This window comes from Carassius auratus, unplaced genomic scaffold, assembly GCF_003368295.1.
Source record: "Carassius auratus strain Wakin unplaced genomic scaffold, ASM336829v1 scaf_tig00216332, whole genome shotgun sequence".
NCBI classification, from domain to species: Eukaryota; Metazoa; Chordata; class Actinopteri; order Cypriniformes; family Cyprinidae; genus Carassius; species Carassius auratus.
The window spans coordinates 755,746-782,361 of record NW_020528515.1 but is presented as its reverse complement, the minus strand read 5'-3'; the positions used below and the strand labels follow the sequence as shown (position 1 = coordinate 782,361).

Sequence of the window (26,616 nt, the reverse complement as noted above, 5' to 3'; positions counted from 1 at the left end):
TACAAAATTATAGAATTTTAGGAATCTGATGATTTTACTCTATAAAACAGCCTGTTTAATTCCTTTCATTCATCAGAATCACACAATTGAGAGAATTTGGCCTGAAATAAACAACAGGGTTAATTACCCTTCGAAGGAGGCTCTTGTTCAGCTGGTCGACCAAGAACTGATTGATATGGACTGCAACCTAACAAGATACTGTGTGTCTAACCTTGTCTGTCAGCTGTGTCATCTGGGCATTAGCAGGGTAGTAGAGGCATGGAACAACCACAGGATTCCTGCTATGCTAAATAATGTTTAAAAACTCTTGACAAGCAGTTGACATTTAAACATTTATTACAAGTTAACATGTCCCATTTACTACAGGAAATGGAATCCCCAACCAGATTGCACAGGGTGGTTGTGCAAAAACAATGGAACTGAAGCAGCTGATCTGTACATGAACACTCTGGGATCATCTTTGACAAGGGTTTCGGCCTTTGGAACAGACCCTTTTACAAGTGAACACGAGAAGGCTACAGTGGAACAACTGTTTTCAGAAAAGTGGCCAGACATCACTTACTTGCTCAATAATACGGTCAACAAAAACGTTTTGCCTTTTAAAGAGGCTTCGGTCTGTTTAGTAAATTTAACTCAAAGATACTCTTAAAGAGCATGCCTTCTAATTGTTCAATGCTGCTTTCCATCAAGTGTTTTTTCTAGAAACAAAATATTACACATAAACTTAAGCATCAACATGATTGCTGATAAATTAAAGTATTTCTTTTTAGTTCTTGTTTTAAGTAGTTGTGCAACAAAACTTTACACAACAACTGTAAAAATAAACTACTGAACTAAACTTGAATTGCTGAACAGCTAAACATTTTTTCCTGGGTAATGTAGGCCTACTCTACCCTAATGATGTCACCAAGAGCTAACAAAGCTTCAGAGAGACCTGCTGCAAGAAAGATGTGGTTGCGAAGAGCTTCCTCTCTGCATTTTAAGCACTGTGATGAAGTAGCCATCCATTGATCAACACAAAGTTTGCATCCGATCAGGCTTCTACAGCAGGTGGCAAATACTGGTTGATCAATGGGTCCTAAAAAACAAAATGTTACAAAAAAAAAAAAAATCAGTTATTGTGCAGAGATGGGGTGTTTAAAAAAGGCAAACTTTATTATCCAACTACCTGGAAAAAGGTACATAAAGGGGCAGTTTCCAATTCCTGGAAAGGGTTTAGATTAATCCAGGACTAGGCCTTAGTTGGCATTGATATATGTTAAGACATACAATTACAAGATGTTTTAAAAATTTAGGCAGCTCAAACATGCATTTTCTGGGACTAGGATAAGCCCTGTCTGGGAAACCACCTCATAAACACAAATAATGATTATCTCATGCTATCAAAGCCCCAAAATAATTACTCATATTGTTATAAACTCTTTTGTGATTTTTATTCATTTTCAGAAAGCAAATTAAAAAATTTTATGAAATGCAAGCGGTTTCTGTCCCTCATTTTAAAGTGAATACATCCAAACCCTTCCATCAGTTTATAAAGATATGGTTAACCTCTTACCTTTGCAGACTATGCAAGTGAAAGCTGCTTTTATTTTCTCTGTTTGGACTTCAGTCAAGGTTTTGGCAGGTGTTTGACTGGACAGCTCAGAAAGCTCTTTGATAGTTGAGATAACTTGCTGAAGGCCCTGTGACGCCAGCACCACTTCTTCTATCTTATCATAGACTGTATGTAGACTTGATATTTCATCATCTTTCCGACCTGAGCTAAATTTAGTTTAAAATAAATTAGAATTGACTTGTGCATTTGAAAAAAATATTTACTCACAAATACTAATTCTGTACCTTCTTTTCCTCTTGCTGCCTTGAAATTCTGTGAAGCCGTGCTCTGCAATGGCAAATACCTTGCGGGCATTTTTGCTTCCAGTAGATGGATCCGGAGTACGTGGAGGTGACATGCCATGAAAAATTGTCATATTACTTTTTGATGTTCAAAACAGATTAAAAATGCTGACAAATTGACAAATATGCACCTTTAGTTCCTTCATAGTCAAGTATCTCATTTGCCTGGGCATCGGTGAGAATTACAGGATCATAACTGCCAAGAGCATCTTGAACTTTCCCAATAATGCCATGTACTGTAGCCTCACATTCCATGAAATGAACTACCACCATCCTGCTTGGCCTCAGTTTGCCGTTTACTAAATCAGCTATGTAAATGGATCTGGAGACATGCACATGACAAATTCAGAATTTAATTTCTCTTTCACACACACGCGCACACACACACACACAGCAGCTGCAGAGGGTGGAGTATTGCGTGTAAAGGAGAAACGCTGGGAGGCTGTTGGGGTTGAGAGGGGTGTTCCTGGGGTGAGAACCCCTTTCTCCACTTCATCCCCATGGACCTCATAATGCCCACGTGCAGTGAAGTCTAGGGCACTGAAGTAACCCGACTGTGTCGGGAAAATTGCTATATTCGAATCTGTCAAAGACAGAGACTGCGATGAAACCTTAAAAACAATAGCAAGGTCAAGGTTAATAACCACAACTCCATGTGACACCACTGTCTTTATGACTGATTTATGGCCGAATTGTTTTCATTTCATAATTGATTACACTTTGCCAGTATCTACACGGTTTGCTTACATTTATCTATCCAGCATTGATTAGCTAATTTTCTCTTATTGATTTTTTACTGTAAAGCTAGTTTGAAACATGTAACGTTAGTAGGCTAATAAAGCTGAACGAAAAAAGTTACCGTGCATTTCTTAGATAATGTGTTTTTTTCTCTGTAAACTAATAATACTGATGTTTGTACTCACCTGAAAAATTCAACCTATCTTCTCCGCGCTCATGTCATCGTCCTTCAACGTTACCCTTTTGCTTCCTTTAAAAAGAACGTACTGCTCCATCTTTTTGCTGAACTAATCCTGCACGTGTAGCGGTTCACCTTAAAGTGGCGACGAAGAGGTCATCAAATAAATGTTCCGTTAAATAATTTTAAATAAGAAAATTTACTTTGTTTGTGGTTAATCTCTCCATTAACTTGAAAACAAATATAAAGAAAATCACATTTTTTGTTTTTTATATAGTTGTTAAAAAAGAAAAACGAATGGACGCAAAAGTACACGAATTATTTAGTTTTGTTATTTTAGTACATGGATTTAAATTATATTAAAATACGAAATCTTGCATTGACCACAAAAAAAAAATAAAATAAAAAATAATAATAATAATAATATATATATATATATATATATATATACAGTATTGTTCAAAATAATAGCAGTACAATGTGACTAACCAGAATAATCAAGGTTTTTAGTATATTTTTTATTGCTACGTGGCAAACAAGTTACCAGTAGGTTCAGTAGATTCTCAGAAAACAAACAAGACCCAGCATTCATGATATGCACGCTCTTAAGGCTGTGCAATTGGGCAATTAGTTGAAAGGGGTGTGTTCAAAAAATAGCAGTGTCTACCTTTGACTGTACAAACTCAAAACTATTTTGTACAAACATTTTTTTTTCTGGGATTTAGCAATCCTGTGAATCACTAAACTAATATTTAGTTGTATGACCACAGTTTTTTAAAACTGCTTGACATCTGTGTGGCATGGAGTCAACCAACTTGTGGCACCTCTCAGCTGTTATTCCACTCCATGATTCTTTAACAACATTCCACAATTCATTCACATTTCTTGGTTTTGCTTCAGAAACAGCATTTTTGATATCACCCCACAAGTTCTCAATTGGATTAAGGTCTGGAGATTGGGCTGGCCACTCCATAACATTAATTTTGTTGGTTTGGAACCAAGACTTTGCCCGTTTACTAGTGTGTTTTGGGTCATTGTCTTGTTGAAACAACCATTTCAAGGGCATGTCCTCTTCAGCATAGGGCAACATGACCTCTTCAAGTATTTTAACATATGCAAACTGATCCATGATCCCTGGTATGCGATAAATAGGCCCAACACCATAGTAGGAGAAACATGCCCATATCATGATGCTTGCACCTCCATGCTTCACTGTCTTCACTGTGTACTGTGGCTTGAATTCAGAGTTTGGGGGTCGTCTCACAAACTGCCTGTGGCCCTTGGACCCAAAAAGAACAATTTTACTCTCATCAGTCCACAAAATGTTCCTCCATTTCTCTTTAGGCCAGTTGATGTGTTCTTTGGCAAATTGTAACCTCTTCTGCACATGCCTTTTTTTTAACAGAGGGACTTTGCGGGGGATTCTTGAAAATAGATTAGCTTCACACAGACGTCTTCTAACTGTCACAGTACTTACAGGTAACTCCAGACTGTCTTTGATCATCCTGGAGGTGATCATTGGCTGAGCCTTTGCCATTCTGGTTATTCTTCTATCCATTTTGATGGTTGTCTTCCATTTTCTTCCACGTCTCTCTGGTTTTGCTCTCCATTTTAAGGCATTGGAGATCATTTTAGCTGAACAGCCTATCATTTTTTGCACCTCTTTATAGGTTTTCCCCTCTCTAATCAACTTTTTATTTAAAGTACGCTGTTCTTCTGAACAATGTCTTGAACGACCCATTTTCCTCAGCTTTCAAATGCATGTTCAACAAGTGTTGGCTTCATCCTTAAATAGGGGCCACCTGATTCACACCTGTTTCTTCACAAAATTGATGACCTCAGTGATTGAATGCCACACTGCTATTTTTTTGAACACACCCCTTTCAACTAATTCAACTAATTGCCCAATTGCACAGCCTTAAGAGTATGCATATCATGAATGCTGGGTCTCATTTGTTTTCTGAGAATCTACTGAACCTACTGGTAACTTGTTTGCCACGTAGCAATAAAAAAATATACGAAAAACCTTGATTATTCTGGTTAGTCACATTGTACTGCTATTATTTTGAACAATACTGTATATATATATATATATATATATATATATATATATATATATATATATATATGTATTTCCTTTATTTCAAGCAACAAAAATGTTGTTTTTTGTTTGTTTTATGGTCTTGGTCTTAGTTAGGCGCTGTCTGAGGCTCATCTGTTTAATCTCATGATTAGAGCGATGGATATTCCTCACTGAGTGACTGTCAGTCACTGAGCTCTTTCTCTCCGCTGCAGGAACCACGGCTCACGTGGGCATCAGTCTTCACGGCAGTGAGAGCCGCAGTGGACACAGACACCTGGACAGTGTCGGAGCGTTCACTCGAAACAGTCTGGACATCTTCCACGTGGCCTCAGACATCAGCCTGGGCAGCGTGCTGAAGATCCGCGTGTGGCACGACAACAAAGGTACTGAAGCGATCGGCATGAACAACACCAGCAGTGTGGAGCGGGCAGATGCGTCAGGATAAACCTGTGTGTGTGTGTGTGTGTGTGTGTGTCAGGGCTGTCTCCTGCATGGCTGCTCCAGTACGTCCTGGTGAAGGACCTGCAGACGGCCAGCAGTTATTTCTTCCTGGTTGAGGAATGGCTCTCGGTCGACAACGAGAAGACAGACGGCAGGGTCGAGATAGAGGTGGAGGCCTCAGGTAAAGCCCCGCCCCCACATATACAACACCTGTTGTGATTGGTTGGAGCTGGAATTAGATTCTTAAGATCATGAATATTCCGAGAAGGAATAAGGGCAGGAACATCATAGTGCTTTAAAAAGAGGAAATCAAGTCCTTTATTTCTCTGTTTGCTCATAATGTTTGTGAAGATTAACAGTAATGTGTTGCTTCTAATAAGAAGTTACATTAAATTGTTCGTTTTAGTGGACAGTTAACCTAATGCAGGCGCCTTATATCTCCAAAATGAAAAACTAACTGTATTCACCTAAAATACTGCATACAATTAGGTGCATTTCATTGACAAAACATATATATATATATATATATATATATATATATATATATATATATATATATATATATATATATATATATATGTATAATTATTTAACATTAAAAATGTATAAAATAAAATAATATTAAAATAAAAGAAATTGGTAACATTTTAACTCAAATTCAAATTTTTTTTTTTTTTTTTTGAAAATCCAAAATTTTATTGTGTACAAATAAAAAATACTACTTTTAAATTATAGTACATAAATTAGTTATCCCAGCTATGCTCAGTTGGAGCAGGATGTTATATGGGTATTATATACTAACTAGTTAGCCTACGTAGTGCAGCAAGTGTTCACTTCTGCCTCATGCTCCATTAACACATCACTCACTGTGCACTAATGAGTGAACCAGCTTCCTGCTGCTGACTCTGTGTTTCCTGTGTGCAGAGGAGGCGGAGCTACACGAGTGGCCGCGGCTGCTGTCCTGGGAGCTGCAGAGGGCCGTGTGTGAGAGTCACGTGTGGCTGTCACTGTGGGAGCGTCCTCCGCGGAGCCCCTTCACACGGCTGCAGCGGCTCACCTGCTGCACTCTGCTCATGCAGCTCTGCATGCTGGCCAACGCCGTGTGGTTCGGCACCGTCTCCTACAGCAACAGGTGAAGTACAGTATCGTATAGTACAGTACAGTACAGTATACTACGGTATAGTATAGTACAGTACAGTATATTATAGTACAGTATAGTATAGTATATTACAATATAGTATAGTACAGTACAGTATATTATAGTGTAGTACAGTATAGCATAGTACAGTATAATATAATATAGTATAGTACAGTATAATACAGTACAGTATAGTATAGTACAGTATAGTACAGTTCAGTATATTATAGTATAGTACAGTACAGTATATTATAGTATAGTACAGTAGAGTATAGTACATTACAGTATATTATAGTATAGTGTAGTACAGTACAGTATAATACAGTACAGTATAGTACAGTATATTATAGTATAGTACAGTACAGTATCGTATAGTACAGTACAGTATACTACGGTATAGTACAGTACAGTACATTATAGTATAGTACAGTATAGTATAGTATATTACAATATAGTATAGTACAGTATATTATAGTATAGTACAGTATAGTATAGTACAGTATAATACAGTATAGTATAGTACAGTACAGTATATTATAGTATAGTACAGTGCATTATAGTATAGTACAGTACAGTATATTATAGTATAGTATATTATAATATAGTATAGTACAGTACAGTATATTATAGTATAGTACAATATAGTATACTACAGTATATTATAGTATAGTACAGTATAGTATATTATAGTATAGTACAGTATAGTATAGTACAACAAAGTATAGTACAGTATAGTACAGTATAGTTTAGTACAGTACAGTACAGTATGTTTTAATACAGTATAGTATTGTATAGTACAGTATAATATAGTATAGTGCAGTATAATATAGTACAGTATAGTATAGTACAGTACAGTAAAATATAGTACAGTATAGTATAGTACAGTGCAGTATATATAGTATAGTACAGTACAGTATAGTATAGTATATTACAGTATAATATAGTACAGTATAGTATAGTATTGTATATTATAGTACATTATAATACAGTACAGGACAGGACAGTATAGTTTAGGAGGTATGGTCTGATGTGCTCATGATAAAGCAGTGTCATGTGTATGGTGAAACAGCAGCCATCAATTTACTGTGCAGTTCTATTGCATTAAGAATATGACTGATGTGTGAGCGTGTGTTTAGCTCTACGCCGGTGTCTGCACTGGTCTCGGTGAATGCAGAGACGCTGTGGGCGGGGCTTGTGAGCTGTCTGCTGGTCTATCCCCTCTACCTGCTCGTCTTCTGTCTGTTCAGACTCAGCCGCAGTAAGGTGAGACACACACACACACACATACAGTAGTGGCCTGAATTATTAGAACACTAGTATTTTCACCAGTTAAGAAATGGCTCTGATCATTTGGGCCACCACTGTATGATCATCTAGAGACATGACCACAGCGCAGTGGTAAATGAATGTTGTGTCTCTGTTGATGACGCTCAGGTCTCTGTGGAGCAGCTTCCTCCTCAGGTGGACCAGGAGTCTCTGGAGATCGATGACTTCCTGGATAACTCGCTCACAGGAAGCTCTTTTCTGATGCTGAATGGCATTGCTGGAGAGGTACAGTACGTTCAAATACTGTTGGAGAAGTACTGGAGTGTGATTTCCACAAACAAACCAATGCTTACTAACTGACCAAAACTATTATTTTTATATTAACTTATTTGATTATTTAGATGTGATTTTTATTTGTTTTTGAATTGGTTAGAAGTAGATTTATATTTGTTGTTTATATTTATATTTGAAGGTATTTTATAATGCTTAATTAGCTAGTTAGTGTTACTGTTAACAGCCTGCTTAGTACAGTATTTCTGTTCTGCTTCATTTCCCTTTAAGAAAACATTCTGGTAGCATTCTTGTATTTGGTCTTTTATGTATTAATTCATATTTATATTATAAAGTATTATGTTTATATTTATTAATTAATGAATAACTTTTTCTTCATTTTTCTATTTATTTTAAAAGTTTATTTTTATATTTTGCTCTATTTTACATGTATATTTCTATCTGTTCATTAATTTTTCACACATTTCTTAATAAAAAAAATTTGTGTATTGTCACGGGAGGAGCACAAGACAGACACAGTGGGCGTGGCGTCAGGCCTCGGAGAGGCTTTTATTAACAGAAATCATAAAACAAAGGGAATAAAAGTGGCCAAAAGGGGGAAAGTGTCCAAAATAACAGGGAATCTGGTGTCCTCGTTGTGCTGCGGGATTTGTGTAGGTCGGGCAGTGTTCATCAAGGAAGGGTCCAGGCAAGGGGCGGAGTCCGGCGGCCGCACGCGCTCCCCTCCTAGGTCCGGGGCGCGAGGGGCGGCGGCTTCTCCTAGCGGCCGCGTCTCTCTCGTTGGCCGCGGCGCTGGTAGGGGATGGACGGCCCGGCATCCTGGCCCGTCGGCCGTGTATACGGGTGCGGTTCCCATCCGGATCGCGGGTCCGGCAGCTCACGTCTTGGTGGCGCGGGAGTCCCTCAACGCACCCTTCCTGGACCCACGAGGACACCAGCGTGCATGCACGGGGAAGAGACCGGTCTCCTGAGGAGAGGCGCGTTGGGCTTTTAAACAGCGGCGGTAATGAGGCTCCACTTCCTTCAGGTGTGCCCCATCACACGCCGCCAGCCCTGACTCGTCCAGCGCCCCTCCTCTCACACACCCACTCCAGTCGGGAGCCTGGTGAAGGGCGGCGATTTAGGACGGGGTGCCGGTGATAATCAGGGAGGAGGCAGCTGACTCGTCACATTCCCCCTCCCAAGCGACATCCCCGTCATCAGGGCGCCGCCCACACGGGAGTGCTACCATCCTCAACCAGGCTCCAAACGGTCGGAGTGGGCGGGGCTTCCTCTCCGGGCGGTCCTCCCTCTCGCAGCGCACCAGAACAGGGACAGAGAAACCGGGTTTTAGTGACAGCCTCAACCAACCACAGGGTAAAATGACAATGGAGAAAAGTCACTTACCCCTTGTGTGGCTGGGAGGCTGTCCCCAGTTTTCCTCCGTCCCAGTCTGGGTTCTCACGAACGTTTGCAAGCGAGAGGGGGTGACGTCACCAGACGTTTCCCAACTGCGCTGTCTAGGCTCCGCCTGCCCGCATTCTCCACCAGTGTCACGGGAGGAGCACAAGACAGACACAGTGGGCGTGGCGTCAGGCCTCGGAGAGGCTTTTATTAACAGAAATCATAAAACAAACAGGGAATAAAAGTGGCAAAAGGGGAAAAGTGTCCAAAATAACAGGGAATCTGGTGTCCTCGTCGTGCTGCGGGGTTCGTGTGGGTCAGGCAGTGTTCATGGAGGAAGGGTCCAGGTAAGGGGCGGAGTCCGGCGGCCGCACGCGCTCCCCTCCTAGGTCCGGGGCGCGAGGGGCGGCGGCTTCTCCTAGCGGCCGCGTCTCTCTCGTTGGCCGCGGCGCTGGTAGGGGATGGACGGCCCGGCATCCTGGCCCGTCGGCCGTGTATACGGGTGCGGTTCCCATCCGGATCGCGGGTCCGGCAGCTCACGTCTTGGTGGCGCGGGAGTCCCTCAACGCACCCTTCCTGGACCCACGAGGACACCAGCGTGCATGCACGGGGAAGAGACCGGTCTCCTGAGGAGAGGCGCGTTGGGCTTTTAAACAGCGGCGGTAATGAGGCTCCACTTCCTTCAGGTGTGCCCCATCACACGCCGCCAGCCCTGACTCGTCCAGCGCCCCTCCTCTCACACACCCACTCCAGTCGGGAGCCTGGTGAAGGGCGGCGATTTAGGACGGGGTGCCGGTGATAATCAGGGAGGAGGCAGCTGACTCGTCACAGTATGTATACAGTACATTTACATTAGACTTTACTTTACTTTATACTTTATTGTCAGACTGTGTCTGAAATTTTTTCTTGCATAACAGTATTTATGTTTACAACAACATTTAACATACAATCTACATTGACATTCACTCCAGCAGTACAATTATACATTTCATACAACATTTATACTGATTACACTGATTAATGAGTTTCATTAGACTCATATTGTAGTAAATTATTCTGTTTTGGATTGTTAAAATAGCATTCATTAAAAGCAGCACGTAGTTACAATTATGTATAAATACCTTATTTTACGATCCAAATAATGCATCATTGTTTACCTGTTGACAGCCTCTGTGAGTTTAGGGAGAATACAATATATGCATTTGTATTTATTCTGACAGAGACTCTGAGATGTTTTTCTCTCCTACCTTTCATGCGGTGCAAATTGAAATGCGCTTGCCGAATACTTTGTTTGCATGCTCCAATTGATGCACAGAAACACAAAGGCCGAGAGCAACCTTCACGAAGTCCTTCTTATCAATATGTTTGTTAGTCATAGCTGATTTGTTTCCATTTTTCTGCGGTGCGGTAGGATGACAGTCTAAATGAAATGGGTTGGAAATGAATGTCTGAGTCTTGAAAGGTGCATTTGTCGTCTTCACAACATTTGAACGTGCTGCAGTTGAGTCTGTCACAGCCGTCACCGAATGTCACATTTACAGGTTTTTTATTTTTTTATTCAAAACATGATGAACCGACTGATGAGAAGCTCCATTTAGACTCCAGGTGTGAACCGAGAGGGGAGCGAATGTGAAGCACAGCAGCATGAGCTGATATATATATCTATATCTATAAACACGTATCCAGAGATGAACTGAGATGAGTGTATTGTGCTCCTGCAGAGGAATGAGCTCACTGCTGTTTCTCTCTGACTCTCTGCAGACGTACTCAGAGGAGACCAACATTGACCTGCCCACGCCGTCCACTAAGAGGTGAGCATGAGGTCACTGAAGCACAGCTCATTAAACACAGACCTGCAGGACGCAAAACATCCTGTCCATCCGACACACACTGAATGAAAGAGTGAAAAACTAGCCTAACTGAGCCAGAATCAACAAATGACTGAAGTCGATCTGTTGTTACTCCTAACTGAACCTATTAATACTTGTTCTGGTTAGTTGAAATACAGCTGCAATAAAATCAAATATAATATTAAATATAATCTCTGCTGTAGTCTTCAGAGGTGGAGCATTCCTGACTGTGATTGGCCAGATGTGTTGACCGACTCGTCTGTGGAGATGGGGCCGGTGTTCCCGCCTCGGCTCAAGAGAGGTCAGGGCAGCAGACATCTGGGTGTGGACATTCCCTTCAGTCCCGACGAGGAGGACACTGTCTGTGACAACAGCCACAGGAACAAGTACTTCTCCTCCTCAGGTGACACACTGGCCTCTTCTTCACTTCTTTATTTTTGGATACTTTGAAGTTAAGTACGTACTTAGTGCATGTGCCAGAAGAGTTGAGCTGGTTGTTGATTGGATGCTGGCTTTGATTGACAGATGAGGATCTAATCAAGCGCATTCTGGCCGATGGACAGCTGCTGTCTCAGACGGACAGTGACATGGGCGATCTGTAAGTCACCGCAGTTTCTCATCTGTACTTCAGACAGTCTAGAAACAGGGCGGTCCTTTGGGCGGAGCAACTGGTGCGGTCACACCTAGTCCCGCCCCTTTGAGATAAAAAAAAATACTTCATTAATATTGACTGGGGTAGTAGAGTCCATAAAATAAAATTTTCAGATAGAAATAATATAAAGGACATAGAATAATATAAAGCATATATGTGATTGAAATGGCGTCAGATTTATCCTAAATTGGGTGGTTGTTCTTCAGTGTTCATATGTTTTTTCCTTTTTTTTTGTCTTTCATGAATTATGCATTGATCAACTTTCAAGTCCATAAACGCCTCATTAAGAAGTCTGTTTAAACACGTTTTATAGCATATACACTATCGGTCAAAAGTTTTTTTTGTGTTTTTTTTTAAAAAGTCTCTTATGGCTGCATTTTTTAAATCAAAAATACCGTAAAACCAGTATATCATTTTGCGCTCAATTATTAATAATGGTGCATACTATTATTATATGTTGAAAGTTTTTGCTACTTAATTGTTTTGTGGAAAGTGTGATACTTTTTCAGGATTCTTTGATGAATAGAAAATTCTAAAGAACAGCATTTGTCTGAAATATAAATCTTTTATAACATTATGAATGTCTGATCAGTTTAATGCGTCGTTGCTTAATGAACGTTGTTTGTGTTTAGCTCCAGTATTTTCGGGGATAAGACGGAGGTGATTCTACTGCAGAAGATGAATGAACCTGTTCCATGTGGAACATTTAGACGAGACCCTCCCAAAACTGCCTTTACTTCACGCACAGGTACAAACACACACACACACACACTTCTAAAACCACTTCTATCTCAGAAATAACTGAAGTCTTGCGCGATGTGTGTGTATCTCCATCTCAGTGGTGACAGATGTGTGTAAGCCCAGGCCGTTTCCTCCTCTGTGTGGATTGGCTGCTCTGTGGGCCAGCTGGGCGGGGCTTATCCTGTCCAGCAGCCTATCAATGTGGCTGGGGCGGAGCTTCAGCGAGGGCGTGGCTCTGATGTGGCTCATCTCCTTCATGGCCAGTTTCCTGTCGTCATTCCTCATTCTGGAACCTCTGAAGGTACGTACATGCACAACAGCAGTCTGCACACCTAAACATAAGCCTATGTGTTTTCAATGCAGCTGTGTTGGCTGATTCTGCTGTGTGTGTGTGTGTTCAGGTGTTGTTGGAGGGCGTGTATTTCTCTCTGGTCGTGGGTCGTCTGAGAGCAGAGGAGCAGGATGTTCTGGTGGATTGTCCGCGTGTGGAGAGAGTGGTTCAGCGGATCCCGCGCGTCAGGCCTCCGCAGGGGTTCGCTCTCTCACAGGCCCGAGAGGAGGCGCGCAAGGTCCGCCTGCTGCACACCATGCTGAAGGTACGCCAGTCATTTCAGTGAGCAGTGAATTAAGGCTTCAAAGTTTTCATAACCCTTTGTTAGCTTCAAAATAGCTTCAACTCCAGCGTTTGCTCCTGTAATAAACCCATTGAGGACGTTTGTCATGGCTGACAGCCGCCATACACACTCTGCTCCATTAACATCACTTTGTGATTGCCAGGTCGTGTTTTACGACTCTCGGACACAAAGGAGAACTCTGATTGGCTGTTGGACCGGAGCGGGCTTCTTCTCATTAGACTCTCTGAACTGTGATTAATGTGTGTTTCTCTCAGCGGCGACAGAGCCGCTCGTGAATGTGAAGGATAATAGATGTTTTGTGTTGGATTGACAGGGTTTCCTGCTCTACATGCTGTTCCTGCTGCTGGTTTTACTGCTCAACTACTCAGACTCGACCAAAGACGCCCATCGCCTACCACTACACACTCAACTGCAGGAGCACTTCCTCACAGAACACTTCACCAACATCAGCAGGTACCACACACACATATACACACACTCACTCATTCACTCACAGGCATGCATGCACGCACACACACACACTCACACTCAGACACATGCACTCACACCTATGCACACACATACACACACTCACATGCACACTTGCACACAAATACTCACACGTACACACACACTTACACAGACACACACACACTCACTCAATCACTCGCACACTCACACGTATGCACACACATACACACACTCACATATACACACTCACTCACTCTCACATATACACACATATACACACACTCACTCATGCACTCACGCACTCACATACACATTTACTGACACACACACACTCACATGCATGCACACACACTCACTCACACACACTCACTCACACACACTCTCACATGCATGCACACACACACACACACACACACACACACACACACACACACATACTCTCACACGCATGCATACACACTCACTCACTCACACACACAGATGTAGCTCTTTGAACATTACACACTTATTGTCCAGCAACAAACACAGGAGCATGTAGACTAGAGTTTTGTCTTGTTTCTCTTGTTCACCCATCTGTTGGGTCACGCAGTCAGTCCGACAGAAGTGTGTGTGTGTGTGTTGATGTATGAGATCAGACAGAGGGAGGTGAGCTGACAGTGTGTTGATGTAGTGTTTTCGACAGGTGGCTGCTGTTTCACACCATGAGCCTCTCTGAGCGTCACAGCCCGTTTGTAACACACACACACACACACACGAGTGTCTCTAACTTGTCTGATCCTCTCCCTGCAGTCGTGAAGATGTGTGGGCGTGGCTCGCAGACTCCCTGTTACCACGGTTACTGGACGGACCAGAGCTGATGGAGAAGACGGGCAGCCTGCTGATAGGTCGACCCCGCCTCCGTCAGCTGAGAGCTCAGCCAGGTGCTCCACCACCACATCATTTAATTACAAGATAGATCTTACTCTAATCAGTTACAGTTACTGAGAAAGATCTGCAATTCAATTACAGTTACTTATGAAAATGTTAACCATTACAAACATCTGAAACATTTTCTCACACAGAGAGATTGGATTTATTTCTTTGCCAAATTGCATTGATTTCTCTAAAACCTGACACACCAATGTTTCAGGAGATTAGGACATGCTTTTTCAATAACCGTTATATTTCCTATTTGGGTTTATGCATATGCTTTTATTTTTTAAATCGTTTTTTATTGTTGTTTTTTCATAAAGGCATAACTTTGCAAAAATTTGATTTCAAAAACAGTATCATAGCTATGAATACTATTTCTTGTTATGATTTGCTAAAGCAGGGCTTTAAAATTAAACTATTATAATCTTAATTCAAGTGATGAAGGATTTGGACATCAGTGTGGAGTACTACTGTCTGTAAGGTTAACCGTCAGCTTTAAATGTTTCAAAATGATTAACAAAATTAATAAATAATAATTTACATTTTAAAAAGTAATCAAATGTAATCAGTTGCATGATTAAAGTAATTGAAATGTTTATTAAACTAATTACATTTTAAATAGGGTAATTTGTAATCTGTAACCTGTTACATTTCCAAATTAACCTTTCCAACACTGATGCAATCTTAGGAAACGAATAATAAAAGCACGAATCACTCATGAACTTTGACCCCCATCTTTCTTGCTGTCTTCCAGAGTGTCCTATCATTGGATATTTCCCAGCAGCCTCGTGGTTTGGGTGTGTCCCGGCCGGGTGGGCGGAGTCAGCCTCAGGATTGGTGCAGAACTGGAGTATCAGTACAGCTCAGAGCAGCGGGTGAGAGTCACATGACACATTTGTTTTATTTTTTTCAGCCTTACTGGAAATCCCAGGATTCATTACACAGGAGAGTGAGTTGAATCTCTTGGTTTATTGTTCTGGAATACAAGGGTCATATAAACTGGAGGAATGAATCATGCCCCAGGCTGATCTTGAATCATGTCTTCTGGTTCAGAGGTTGTCTTTGTTTTCTCCAGCGCATGTCAGTGAGATTCATGCAGGTCTGATGTGTGTGTGCAGTGTGTGGCACTGGGGGCAGGTGTCTGTCTACAGCAGCGAGGGATTCGTGCAGGATCTCAGCAGGACCGTGCAGGACTCCAGAGCTCTGATCAGACAGCTCAACACACACCAGTGGCTCGACCCGCTGTGAGTAACAACTCACACACAGACACTGATGTAGAAAGCCAATGCATACTTATCTGTTAGTGAGGAGATGCTCAACAGAAGAAGGAGGAGGAAGTTGTTTTATATTGTCTATTTATTGCACACTCATTTGCACCACAAAACAGGAAATTGATCAAATAAAAAAAAGAACAACAACAGCTGGCTTCTAAAAGCTGAGCTTAAAATGTATTATCAGTTATCAGTCGTGAAATGATTACCTAATGTAAACAACTTTAAAAAAAATCATAATTGGTAGATTATCAGATGATTAATTAAATATTTTTGTATTTTTTTTTAAAATTATTATTAATTAAAAACATTTTTGATAACCAGATTAATAAGCAAAAAAATGCATAATCATAATCTTTTCATGTATATTTTTTATATTATATAGTATTACATTAGATTAGATGATGTAATTTTTGTTTTGTTTACGCAAGTCATAATTCATTGCTTTATTTAAAGATTAAAATATATAAATATATAATTATAATAATAGAATATAATTTTAAATATATATATATATATATATATATATATATATATATATATATATATATATATATATATATATATATATATATATACACACACACAAAAAAAATGTTTGTAAAACGATTTATTATGTAATATTTTATTGATTCTTTATAATTGATCATTCAATTATTGCATGGTTCAAATATTACTACAGTATTTTATATTCCAGTAGTCTACCTGACTGGAGGGAGCAATACTGAGAACGACTGTCTTCTGACGACTGTCTTCTTTGTGTGTTTGTGTTCAGGACCAGGGTTTTATTGGTGGAGTTTCCCCTCTATAACATCAACACCGATCTGCTGGCCGTCTTCACGTTCCTGCTGGAGTTTCCTGTATCTGAGCATGCTCAGTTGAGTCTGGACCTCAAAACCTGCAGCCTCCACACGCTCCGTCAGGGCATGGACCTGCCCCTGTTCCTCACGGTAACATCAGCCAATCACTAAACACTTCTGAAAGCTGATCTGACTATTTCAGTTCTTCTTGCTGTCAGAACAAAAGCAGATTTTCGTTAAGTTCTTGTTTTCTCTCACAGATCCTCCTCCTGGTCTTCGTGATCTATTTCTCTGTACGTGAGGGCACGGTTGTTTGGAAACAGGGGCGTGGCTATTTCCTGCGTTTGTGGAACATAGCAAGTTTTTGCAGTCTGCTGTTGGCGATTTGTGTCGCCTCGCTCCACCTGAGTCGCTCTGTACTGTCCGCCCACCAATGGGGGTCATTTCTGCAACAACGGGACACTTTTAGGGACTTCTTTCCTCTGGCTCAGCAGAACCAGGTTCTGACCCAACTCAGTGCAACTCTGCTCTTCCTGCTGATTCTCAAGGTGAGCGCATGGGAATTAAACCCATAACTCTGGCATTGTTAGAAACATGCTCTACAGTTGGAAATGCAGAATGCCAAGCCTTATAAAATTAATAAAGTGTTTAGCAAAGTCTCTTCTATATTTTTTTCCAAGTGCTTATAAATATGGAATAGTGTGAGATGGTGAACTAGGTGAAGTTCAGAACTGATAGCTACAAGAATGAACCACTGTGCCCTTGAGCAAGGCACTTAACCTCAGGTTATCCTGCTAATTATTTTGTTCGGGACAACTATATGAATGCTAAATGCACATCTGCAAAGTTCTTCTCCTGTACACATCAGGCCAGACATCACTAAATATTTAAAGGTTCTGTATATAATACTGACAGCTAGCAGTCCTGTCCAAATTCAGAATATTTGAGGGAGTTGTTTCTCCTGCCCTCTCCTACTCAGGCTTGGTGCTCATGCAGGTTGCCAGATTGAGCACACGCAAGAAGAACGAGAGCAATTAACAGTGGAAGGTGATGAGCCTTACGCTGTACGCTGATGAGTTGATCTGAGTCTTAAAATGCTCATAGAGATTTTCAGATGGATGCTGTAGCTTTTTAGGTTGGTCAGAATCTGAAGTTCATTTGCTGACTTACATGGCTGCGTGACGCACTGTTGTCTGCCAACTGGCAACCCGGTGTGTCAAAATACTGCTGGGTAAATTGGAAGTAGGTGAAATCACAGAGACCAAAACAAAAACAGACATTCTGACACAATGCATATTTCAAAGTAGAATAACTGCCTGTTGCGTTGTTTCTCATCAAAACAAGGTTTTTTTTTGTTTTTTTTTTAGGGCTGTCATGATAAATCGATCAATGGCAATTCATGGATCGGTTCTGAATGCATCGCAAATTCTCTCTGGAATCGATTCTGAGCTTAGTTTTTAACAGAAGATGGCCCTTTTTAATGTAGTTTTAACCACAATCTCAAATGCTCATGAAGAAGACCGCTTATGCATTCAGTAAACACCTCTCACTGTAAAAACCCTTGTGATTAGCTTTAAACTTTTCAAACTTTATGAATTATAATTGTATGTTCAAGAGTGTGTAAGGACAGTTTGTAGAGAATGGATGTTCCTAATTCATGCAGTACTATCTTCTGTTAAAACCTAAGCTCAGAATCGATTCAAGAGAGAATCATGACGCATTTGGAAAATCTCAGAATCAATGCAGAAATTCACTATTTGCGATCATACACTGTATAAAAACATGGACGTAGTGTCTGCGACGTCACCTGTAGACACTTGAGTGCTTTTGAAGCTCAAAGTGGGCGGAGCTTCAAACACCAGAGTGGGCAGAGCCATCTTGGCAGCACTTCACCGCGTGTCACTCCCAGATAATCGAAAGTGGGCAAAAAAGCGGGAGCTGGTTGCTGAAACCATGCCCACCTTGTAGCTCAACACCAGTGTCAGCAGCAGCAATCCACCTGTCACTCACGTGGCCACACCCTTAGCAATGCATTGATTTCCTCAGCCCTAGCATTTCTATGCATTAGAAAAGTCAAAAAATTTAATAATTCTGCAATAATTAATGATATGAAAATACAAACCGGTGAGACATTATTTAAGACTCCCCTCATGTCTATCTTTTTAGGCATCACACCAGCTGCGTTTCATGAGAGAATGGGGTGTTTTCGGGAGAACGCTAAGGAGATCTTTCTGGGAGCTGCTGACAGTTGCAATCACTCTACTCGTGTTCCTGTTGGCATACTCACACACCGGACACCTGGTTAGTACACACACACACACTGATGCACACTGTCTGCAAAATGATTTAAACCACATGGACAGCACATGTCAGACTGTGATTTATCTGAACTGAATGTCTGTCTCTTTTAACTATGTACATAACTGAGTGTACAAGGACCTTGATTCTGCCTGTATTACAAATTTCCTAGTCAGGAATGTAAAACTAGGCATGCTGAAGTGACCTTGTGTATTAACTGGGTATTGTTATTAGTTGTTTGTTAAGCCAAGCATCACCATTGCTGTTACTCATACATACAGAGGGAGCACAAAAAGCACACAAAACTAATGTATTATACATCAGGGTATAGCTTCTTCCACGCTGTTTGGTGTCAGATCACGTGGCTTGTTAAGGAGAGGTGTGCTTTTCATTTTTAAAAAAGGTGCAAAATCCCGTAGACCAGATATTCTGGATTTAGTCCAGAACAGTATTTATAAAATAAAAAAGCAAAATCTTAAAACAAGTATTATCTTTTTTCCCCTCTAGCTTTTCCACTCTGTCATGGAGGGCTATGGAAGTGTTAGCTCTACCTGCTTGAAGTTACTAGGCTCTAATGGGCGTGGACTGTTGTCGTTGCGACCGGACAGTGGCTCCTCCCAATGTACTGCTTCCTGTTTCATCTTCTACATTAGCTTCACTCTCCTACGACTAGTGTTGTTGTGGCTTTTGATCTCGGCATTGCTAAGGAACTATCGTCGGGCGAGGGCAGAACTGTACCGTCCGGCCGTTGACCTGCAGGACTACGAAATGGTGGAGCTGTTCCTGCGACGCCTCAAAATGTGGATGGGGCTCAGCCGTGCTAAAGAGGTCTGTGTTCTTCCGTAATACTCAAGATTCCCTGCCCTTTTGTCTAATGAAAAGTGTTACCAATGTAGCATGTCAAGAATTAGGTCTTCTAACATGCATCTGATGTATTTATGAACTTAGCGTAGGTTTATGGAATCACAAGTTGATGTTTTTTATCCAAGGCACTTTTACCAAAATTGAATAGCTCAGTTATCCACTGATCCCATTTTCCCTTCCATATATTGATAGTATATTTGTAGAGGTCTTAGAAAAGATTCACCCTGAATTACTAGGTCTTGATAAAGCTGAATCTTAGTAACTTTGGGTTTGGTTAAAGCTCAGGGTGAGTAAATGGTTGCTGGTAAAACTCTCCAAAGAATGAACCATGAGCTCAATTCCATGGGATTGTCTTTATAAAATAATTCAGTAAATTGCTTTGGATAAAAGAGTGCTTGGTTCTTACTGATACTCTAGTATTGTTGAATCACATGTCCTCCAGGGTAAACCTTCATCGCATACCTTTATCCTTTAAATTACCACCACCTTCTCTTGACCCACTATGCCTTTCTTCACCAACAGTTTCGGCACAAGGTGCGGTTTGAAGGTATGGAGCTCCCTCCTTCACGTTCCTCTTCAACTAGTGACTGCAAGTCCTTGTGTCTTCCTCCTCTGGACACTCCTGAGGCTCCCCCAACTCCCGACAGCATTGACGGAGGATCTGAAGCCTCCTGGTGTCCCACATCCAGCAGCCCTTGCAGTCTGGCTGAGGCCCCAGGTCTAGGACTTGGCCTCACTTTAGGTCTCGGGGTGATAGTTGGAGGCCAAGGCTGGAAGGAGAAAGCTGAGATGGAGGCAACTCTACGCAGAATCCTCCCAGCATTCGATGCTTTGCTTCTGCAGCTGGACCGGGTGACCCACGCCACAGAGGAACTGTATCGAACAGAGTGTCGCCTAGAGAGACTGCTGAGGAAGAGTAGAGGACGGGGCAGAGGGGTACGCCGCCACAGAAGTCTTGAGTCTGCAGGACAGAAGAGACAAAGATACAAGGGGACAGACAGGAGTACACAATTGGCAGAGAGTAGCTTATCTCCACCGAGAACTGTAATAAGTGCACCTGCATCTGAGAGAAATCCTCACAAGAGAGATCGAAGATCAAGGAAAACAGAGAAGTTCCCAAAAACCACAAATTCTCTTCCCACAACCCCCAATAAGATGGACTTGAATCCCCACAGGACTGATAGTCTCCAAAAGACTCAAGAAACCCCTAGTACCATGGTGGCAGATGTTGATAAGACTGAAAAAGACCCTCGTAAGGTGGACTCGGGTCCCCTCAAAGCAAGTCCACCTGAGCGGTACAGTAGTCAACCAAAAGGCCCAAAGGCGTACAAGTCTTCTCATAAAGTGAAAGGAACCAACAAGGTGGACCCAAATTTCCAAAGGGAACCTGAGGTTGCTGGCTGTGCCAACAAACCTATTCCTACCCCTGTTCCCACTCCATCATCCACTTCCTCAACTGCTCCTGTTTCTGCCATAACTACCCCTGTACCGATCCCTCGTTCCCATGAGTGGATTTCTCCCACCAACACTGAGAACCTTCCCTCCAGCGTTTTCCGGCACCCTGCACACACTACTACGAATCCCACCCACAAACGCAAGCACAAACCTCCCCCACTTAAAAATAAGGTGCACCCCAACACAGACAGACCTATCTCAGGACACCCCAAACCTTGAGACCCCAAGGTTTCACCAGTCAGTTCATAAGTACAGGCAGGGATTTGGAATTGAGTTGTAAGGCTCAGGAACTCGAGGAATGTTGAAGCTCAAGGGTTACAGCATTTCATGAAGAAAGGAGGACCTGGTGACAGCAGGTTTTGTAACCAGGCCCTCAAGAAGAGCGAAAGCAATACTAGTTGCTTAAAACGAAATAATACACCATAGCCTTAAGTTCCAACCCTCAAGTCTTTTGATTTGTAGAGCCTTACTAAAAGTCTCAAGATGGAAACTGGGTGCAGGTCACCATGGTTTCTACAATCCTCAAGACGTTCCAGTTAATGCAAGTTTCCCTTTTCCTTCCCCAATTGCAGTGACCTCAAGTCCGACCTCTTGACCCTGGTGGTCAACTGGGTTGAAACCGACAAGAGCACACCTTGTGCTGTCGCAACAACAAAACAAACTCTTGGAAGAGACAATGAAGGACTACAACAGTATGCCTGTTGATGCAGGATAGTTAAAGCTTGATGGTATTTCTTGTACAATGTTTTTAGTTAGGTTCTTTTTTGTGTTGTTAAAGGAAGCTATCTTAAGGTCATGGGTATATGTATCGCCCATTGATGCAGAATAGGCACAGCTTATTCAAAAAGGGCTCACACTGACAAAATCGCACACACACAGACATAAAAACACACCCAGATTGCAGGTACATATTTGATGCCATTACATGAATATAGAGCTATGCTTCGAGGTACTTATGCATAATTCATGCTTCTTAATATAATGGCATTTTGCGAAAAACATATCAGAAAACATATGAATTTGTACAATTTACCCACCTACACTTATACACTCACACTAACATACTTCTGAAGAGGCCATCAGGGTGCTAAACAACTAGTAATCCTCAGGATTTCAAATATATTTCTCTGACATAATTGCATGTCAGCTCCATTCAGAGGTTTCTCAGAGCGAAATGGACCAAAGGGCGAATGAGAGAAAACTGAGAGAAGGGAAAGCATGTCAGAAAGTGTGAATTTAAAGGGAGAATCAAAATGTGGGATAACCTAATAGTAGGACATGAAATGTTGGATGAAGTAAGTAAAAAGTTGAGACAGAATTAAGACAAAGGTACATCCCTCATTCAAGCACAACTCCCAGAATCCTCTGTATGGGGATTTGTTATTCCAGCAGGTAAAAGCGATGTTTCATAAAGCCTTATTATTGTTAAGTAGTTTGTTAATGAATGAAAAACCAGCTTGTGATAAATGGAAGTATGTTTGTTGCTGCCTTCTATGATGTTTTGAAATTAATTTAAAAAGCACTTTGTGTTGATGTTATAATATGAATGATTGTGACGGCATCGGTGTGATTTAATTTGAATGTGTTATGGAAAATGTTTTGCAGAAATAATAAAATAAGCTTGGTATGAAGATAAGAGATAATTACAACAGCAATACTCTGCGTATAATTTTGCCAAAGCTTGCAACTCAAGTAACAAGAAGTTAACTCAAAGTTTCTTTTGTACTTAGCACTTTATTTCAATGTCCAGCTTTAGTGCTCTGCCATATTTTAAACTAGTATGTACTAACTTTCCAGAACTATTCTCTTTGAGTATTATACACAAGCTACATCAGGATATTACAATTCATTTTCTTGTATTTGTTTCTACAATGTGTTTTACGATGTCTTTTGTGAAGTATTAAATCATTGTTTACCGTGACGATTCTCAGGGACCTTCTTTTTAAAAACCCAAACCAGGATTTGATTTTTGTTTGTTTGTTGTTTTCCACTTTAAACAATACATGTATTGAGGTCTCGTATATTGAAATTAATGTAGTTTAGAGTGATGATTTGCTTAAGCACTCGAAAATATCCTCTACAGGGAGTTTTGATTCTGTCAAAGGTCACTTCCACTACAGTAATGTTCTTATTCAGGCCGTTCCAGATGAGGTTTAGAAAGGTCATGATTATCTGTACATATTGGTGTGCCCTGATGTAAATATTGTATTCGAGTTTGAATGCATTGTTTTAATCTTGTTCTTGTTCAATCATTTCACACAAATGCTTTGGCCAAAGGAAAAAATAAGACTCAAAAAGGGAATGAAAGCATTGCTATTTTCAATAGAAATGCACACGGCACAATCAGTCATTTTAAAATATAATGGCTTTTTAGTTCTTTGCAAGATAGTATCGCCATTTAAATATTTATTACTCTTTATCAGAAAAAAAAAATCATGTCTGTCATTTCAAACCAGTCACGAGTGTCAAAACATACTTGCATGCGATATTGTAAAGTCTTATTTTTGTGGTATTAAATGCTGAAGGTACAGTCATGTGTTGATTTCAAGTTTGACATTGTGTGTTGAATTGTGTTGTTGTACTTGTAACGCTGTAGCACTTCGCTTTACATGCTTTTGCACTTGACAAAGTCAAATAAAGAATGACAGCTGAGCATCCGTGGTTCCTGTGGGGCTTCAATTCAAGATACTGATTCAAATCACAACTTTAAATGTGTAAATTAACAGGCATTGAGTGTGGTGCATGATTACTTACCGAATTAATTACGGTGATCTACATACATTTAATATAGGCTATAAAAGAATTATATATAAAACAATAGTGGTAAAAAGAGTGAAAGTAGACTCTAAACGACAGCAGTATTTGCACATTTGAGTGTTTTATTTGGTAGCGAAGCGCACACATGCACACACACTTCTGATGTGGTTTACCGTACTAGCTGTTGTTCTGCAAATCTGTTGTTCTATTAGAAACTCATTACGTAAGCAATAACCATCAAACACAAAGAAAACAACAGGAACCAAGCAAAACGGTTGGACCGTTAATATCACAGAACATTTTGATATATTCAGAGGAAATGAGTGTGTGAACACAAGTTTGCTCTAGAGAAAGAAACGCTTGGATGAAGATGGGCAGAGAAAGGAAAGCGTGTTAACCGTGTGCGTGTGCAGTTTAGTCGTTCTGCTTCACATCCATCTGTCAGCAGTCAGAGCAGCGCTTTGGGAAATTCATTCATACAGTCACAGCGTTGAGTGAAGCTGTGTCCCGGCTGAGTGGATCTCTTACTTCCTGTGGCATGTTGGGTGGTTTTAAAGGTGATCAAATCTTACTAACACCAAACCTCTCTGCCCTCCCTCCGCCTTCAGGAGTGGATTGGTTCGTCTGGACTGATGGGAACGCAGCGTCTCTCGGTCTCGATTTAAAACACTTCACTGGTCTCTCACTAGACAAAGTCTGTGAAATCGTCGACGGTGGACACCAGCCTCTTCCTCTGGCCGGCGTCTGGGTTCGAAGCAGAGCCGGGGGGCTGGTGGGCGGGTTTATTCTGCATGGGGGCGTGGCTTTGGGTCAGAGAGACTGCATGAGTGGGGCGGGACTGAATTTCCTCCTGAGCCTGTCGATGGAGAAAACATCCTCCATGTGATATATACATATATACACATTATACTACCAAACAAAAATTTGGGGCTATGTTAAAACTAGATCTAGAAATCCTATATTTGAGCTTTGGTACCCGTGTCCTGATCCTCTTGATGTGTCTCAATCTGGCCAACCATTTCGAAGCGTAGGCGTCTGATGGGTTGGCTCTGCACTGATGCACCAGCGATGCCATCTACACAAGACAAAAACTCTCATTAGAAAGGTTCGAATGCAATGTGATCATTTGAAATTACTGCTTGAAGAATGAAAACACAAGCTGTGACCACCTTCTGAATTTAGCACTGGACCAGACTTTCTCTGTCAGATGTTGATTGGACTGTGAGGGGCGAGTGCCGTATGCTGGAACACATGCTGATTTAGGATAGCAACATGGTGCCAGGATTGCACATAAATTCCCGAACTAAACTGCTTTCTGTCTCCTAAAGTTCCGTTGTAACCATGGAAACAAGAAGTTAAAAGTCCACCCAAAACAGTGTGTGTTGTGGGTGAAACCTGAGTTCTGCGTGTATCCTCCCCTGACCTGCGTGTGTGCAGTGGGCTGTGCGCTCTCGCTCCTGGAGCCGGCAGTGATTCGGAGGGCCTCGGAGGCCACACAGCTTTATTACACACTCTCACGTTATCAGCAGTAGGTGGGAAGAGAACTACCCCAGAACAACTGCAGATTTATGTTAAACAGAGTGTGTCTTTATTAGTGCTTCCTGTTAAGGCAAACACTGTAATAACTGCGCTTGCTCTGCACCCTTTCCACATAACTAACAGCTCAGATCATGACATCCACAGTCAGGGATGTGAAAAGTACTCCGAAAATCAACCTTACGTGGAAGTAATGTGACGTGTTGCTCAATTTAAAGTCCAAGTATCTAGCCCAAAACATACATGAGTGAAAGTAAAAAGTACTCAGAAAAAAAAAATTAGAAGTAACCTAGCAAACATTTCTGGTTTAAGCATTTTAACTCTTTTCTCAATGTTAAGTGAATGAATTACATACAATGCTGTCAGACACAAAAAGAAAAGGCTTTTTTTTTTTGCATAAAAAAATGCTGTCAAATGATTAATCACGATTAATCACATTCAAAATAAAACTATTTGTTTACGAAATATGTGTATGCACTGTATATATTTATGTATATATAAATACACACACATTAATTTTAATTAAAAAAATGTGTTTATATATAAAATATATATATATATATATATATATATATATATATATATATATATATATATATATATATATATAACATGAATATAAATATGTACATGTAAATACATGTAAATATTTTCTAAATATATACTGTATGTGTATTTATATATACATAATACATATGCACACACACACACACATATTATGTAAACAAAAATGTTTGAATATGATTAATCACAATAAATTTCAGGGGGCAGAGGTCAACAACATGTGTTTAAATATAACTCACTATGGAAGCTTGTTTCCACCGTGGAATAAAAAAATAAATAAAATGGTATCTGCAACTTTTTAGCTCTCAATTCTGACTTTATTCCTCTCAATTCTGATAAATTTTTTCACTTTTTTTCTCTGTCTATAAATTTCTTTTTTATTCTGTTGTGTAAAAAAGACTGTAAGATGTAAACTAA

At 40.8% G+C, this 26,616-nt stretch overlaps 2 protein-coding genes across 4 annotated transcripts in view; one reads left to right on the top strand and one right to left on the bottom strand.

Moving 5' to 3' along the window:
* The window catches only part of LOC113097609 (polycystin-1-like), a 77,306-nt gene extending 53,303 nt beyond the window's left edge, over positions 1-24,003 (top strand). Inside the window, exons 29-48 of the mRNA XM_026262873.1 lie at positions 5,108-5,278; positions 5,374-5,517; positions 6,261-6,468; positions 7,611-7,737; positions 7,909-8,025; positions 11,176-11,225; positions 11,468-11,667; positions 11,790-11,862; positions 12,549-12,664; positions 12,756-12,958; positions 13,059-13,253; positions 13,606-13,745; positions 14,532-14,662; positions 15,409-15,529; positions 15,773-15,898; positions 16,701-16,875; positions 16,986-17,273; positions 18,892-19,026; positions 19,531-19,851; positions 20,410-24,003. Of these exons, the coding sequence (XP_026118658.1) occupies positions 5,108-5,278; positions 5,374-5,517; positions 6,261-6,468; positions 7,611-7,737; positions 7,909-8,025; positions 11,176-11,225; positions 11,468-11,667; positions 11,790-11,862; positions 12,549-12,664; positions 12,756-12,958; positions 13,059-13,253; positions 13,606-13,745; positions 14,532-14,662; positions 15,409-15,529; positions 15,773-15,898; positions 16,701-16,875; positions 16,986-17,273; positions 18,892-19,026; positions 19,531-19,851; positions 20,410-21,561 (4,193 nt within the window). The 3' untranslated portion in view covers positions 21,562-24,003. The remainder of the gene's footprint in view (positions 1-5,107; positions 5,279-5,373; positions 5,518-6,260; positions 6,469-7,610; positions 7,738-7,908; positions 8,026-11,175; positions 11,226-11,467; positions 11,668-11,789; positions 11,863-12,548; positions 12,665-12,755; positions 12,959-13,058; positions 13,254-13,605; positions 13,746-14,531; positions 14,663-15,408; positions 15,530-15,772; positions 15,899-16,700; positions 16,876-16,985; positions 17,274-18,891; positions 19,027-19,530; positions 19,852-20,409) is intronic.
* Positions 24,004-24,200: 197 nt separating this feature from the next.
* The window catches only part of LOC113097610 (tuberin-like), a 38,621-nt gene continuing 36,205 nt past the window's right edge, over positions 24,201-26,616 (bottom strand). For all 3 annotated transcript variants that reach the window (XM_026262874.1, XM_026262875.1, XM_026262876.1), the window contains 2 exons: positions 25,076-25,174; positions 24,201-24,955 (listed from right to left, as the gene is read on the bottom strand). In XM_026262874.1, coding sequence (XP_026118659.1) covers positions 24,785-24,955; positions 25,076-25,174 — 270 coding nt within the window. In that variant the 3' untranslated portion in view covers positions 24,201-24,784. The remainder of the gene's footprint in view (positions 24,956-25,075; positions 25,175-26,616) is intronic.